The sequence below is a fragment of the Eurypyga helias genome, unplaced genomic scaffold (genome assembly GCF_000690775.1).
Source record: "Eurypyga helias isolate BGI_N326 unplaced genomic scaffold, ASM69077v1 scaffold20928, whole genome shotgun sequence".
Lineage (NCBI taxonomy): Eukaryota > Metazoa > Chordata > Aves > Eurypygiformes > Eurypygidae > Eurypyga > Eurypyga helias.
This window is the reverse complement of record NW_010266512.1, coordinates 4,948-5,219: the sequence shown is the minus strand read 5'-3', so window position 1 is coordinate 5,219 and position 272 is coordinate 4,948. Positions and strand designations below refer to the sequence as shown.

The window sequence follows — 272 nt, the reverse complement described above, 5'->3', positions numbered from 1 at the left end:
CTAAGCAAATTCACATGCCTGCTGCGTTCCGTTGCCTCGGAGTCAGGAGGGACAGGGGAGGCTGTGGTGGGTGGAATTGGGTCCTGGGTAGAGCAGCTTTGCTGGGCGATCCGTAGCCTCAGAGTTGGTTTGGCTTGTCTGGAGACGCCCCCGCTGCCGCAGCCTGCGTCCCGCTGAGCTTTGTGCCGCAAACGGTCGGTGTCTTCCTGCTGCTCCACTCTGGCCGTTGTCCTGGCAGGTGACTGAGCTGGGGCGCATCGCCAGCCACTACT

General features: G+C 62.5%; 1 protein-coding gene across 1 annotated transcript in view; it reads left to right on the top strand.

The window, feature by feature from the left end:
- LOC104513691 (U5 small nuclear ribonucleoprotein 200 kDa helicase-like) overlaps window positions 1-272 on the top strand; it is a gene marked incomplete at both ends in the record, with an annotated part of 9,266 nt that overhangs the window by 4,113 nt on the left and 4,881 nt on the right. Inside the window, 1 exon segment of the mRNA XM_010157134.1 lies at window positions 239-272. This exon segment is cut by the window's right edge and continues 11 nt beyond it. Coding sequence (XP_010155436.1) covers window positions 239-272 — 34 coding nt within the window.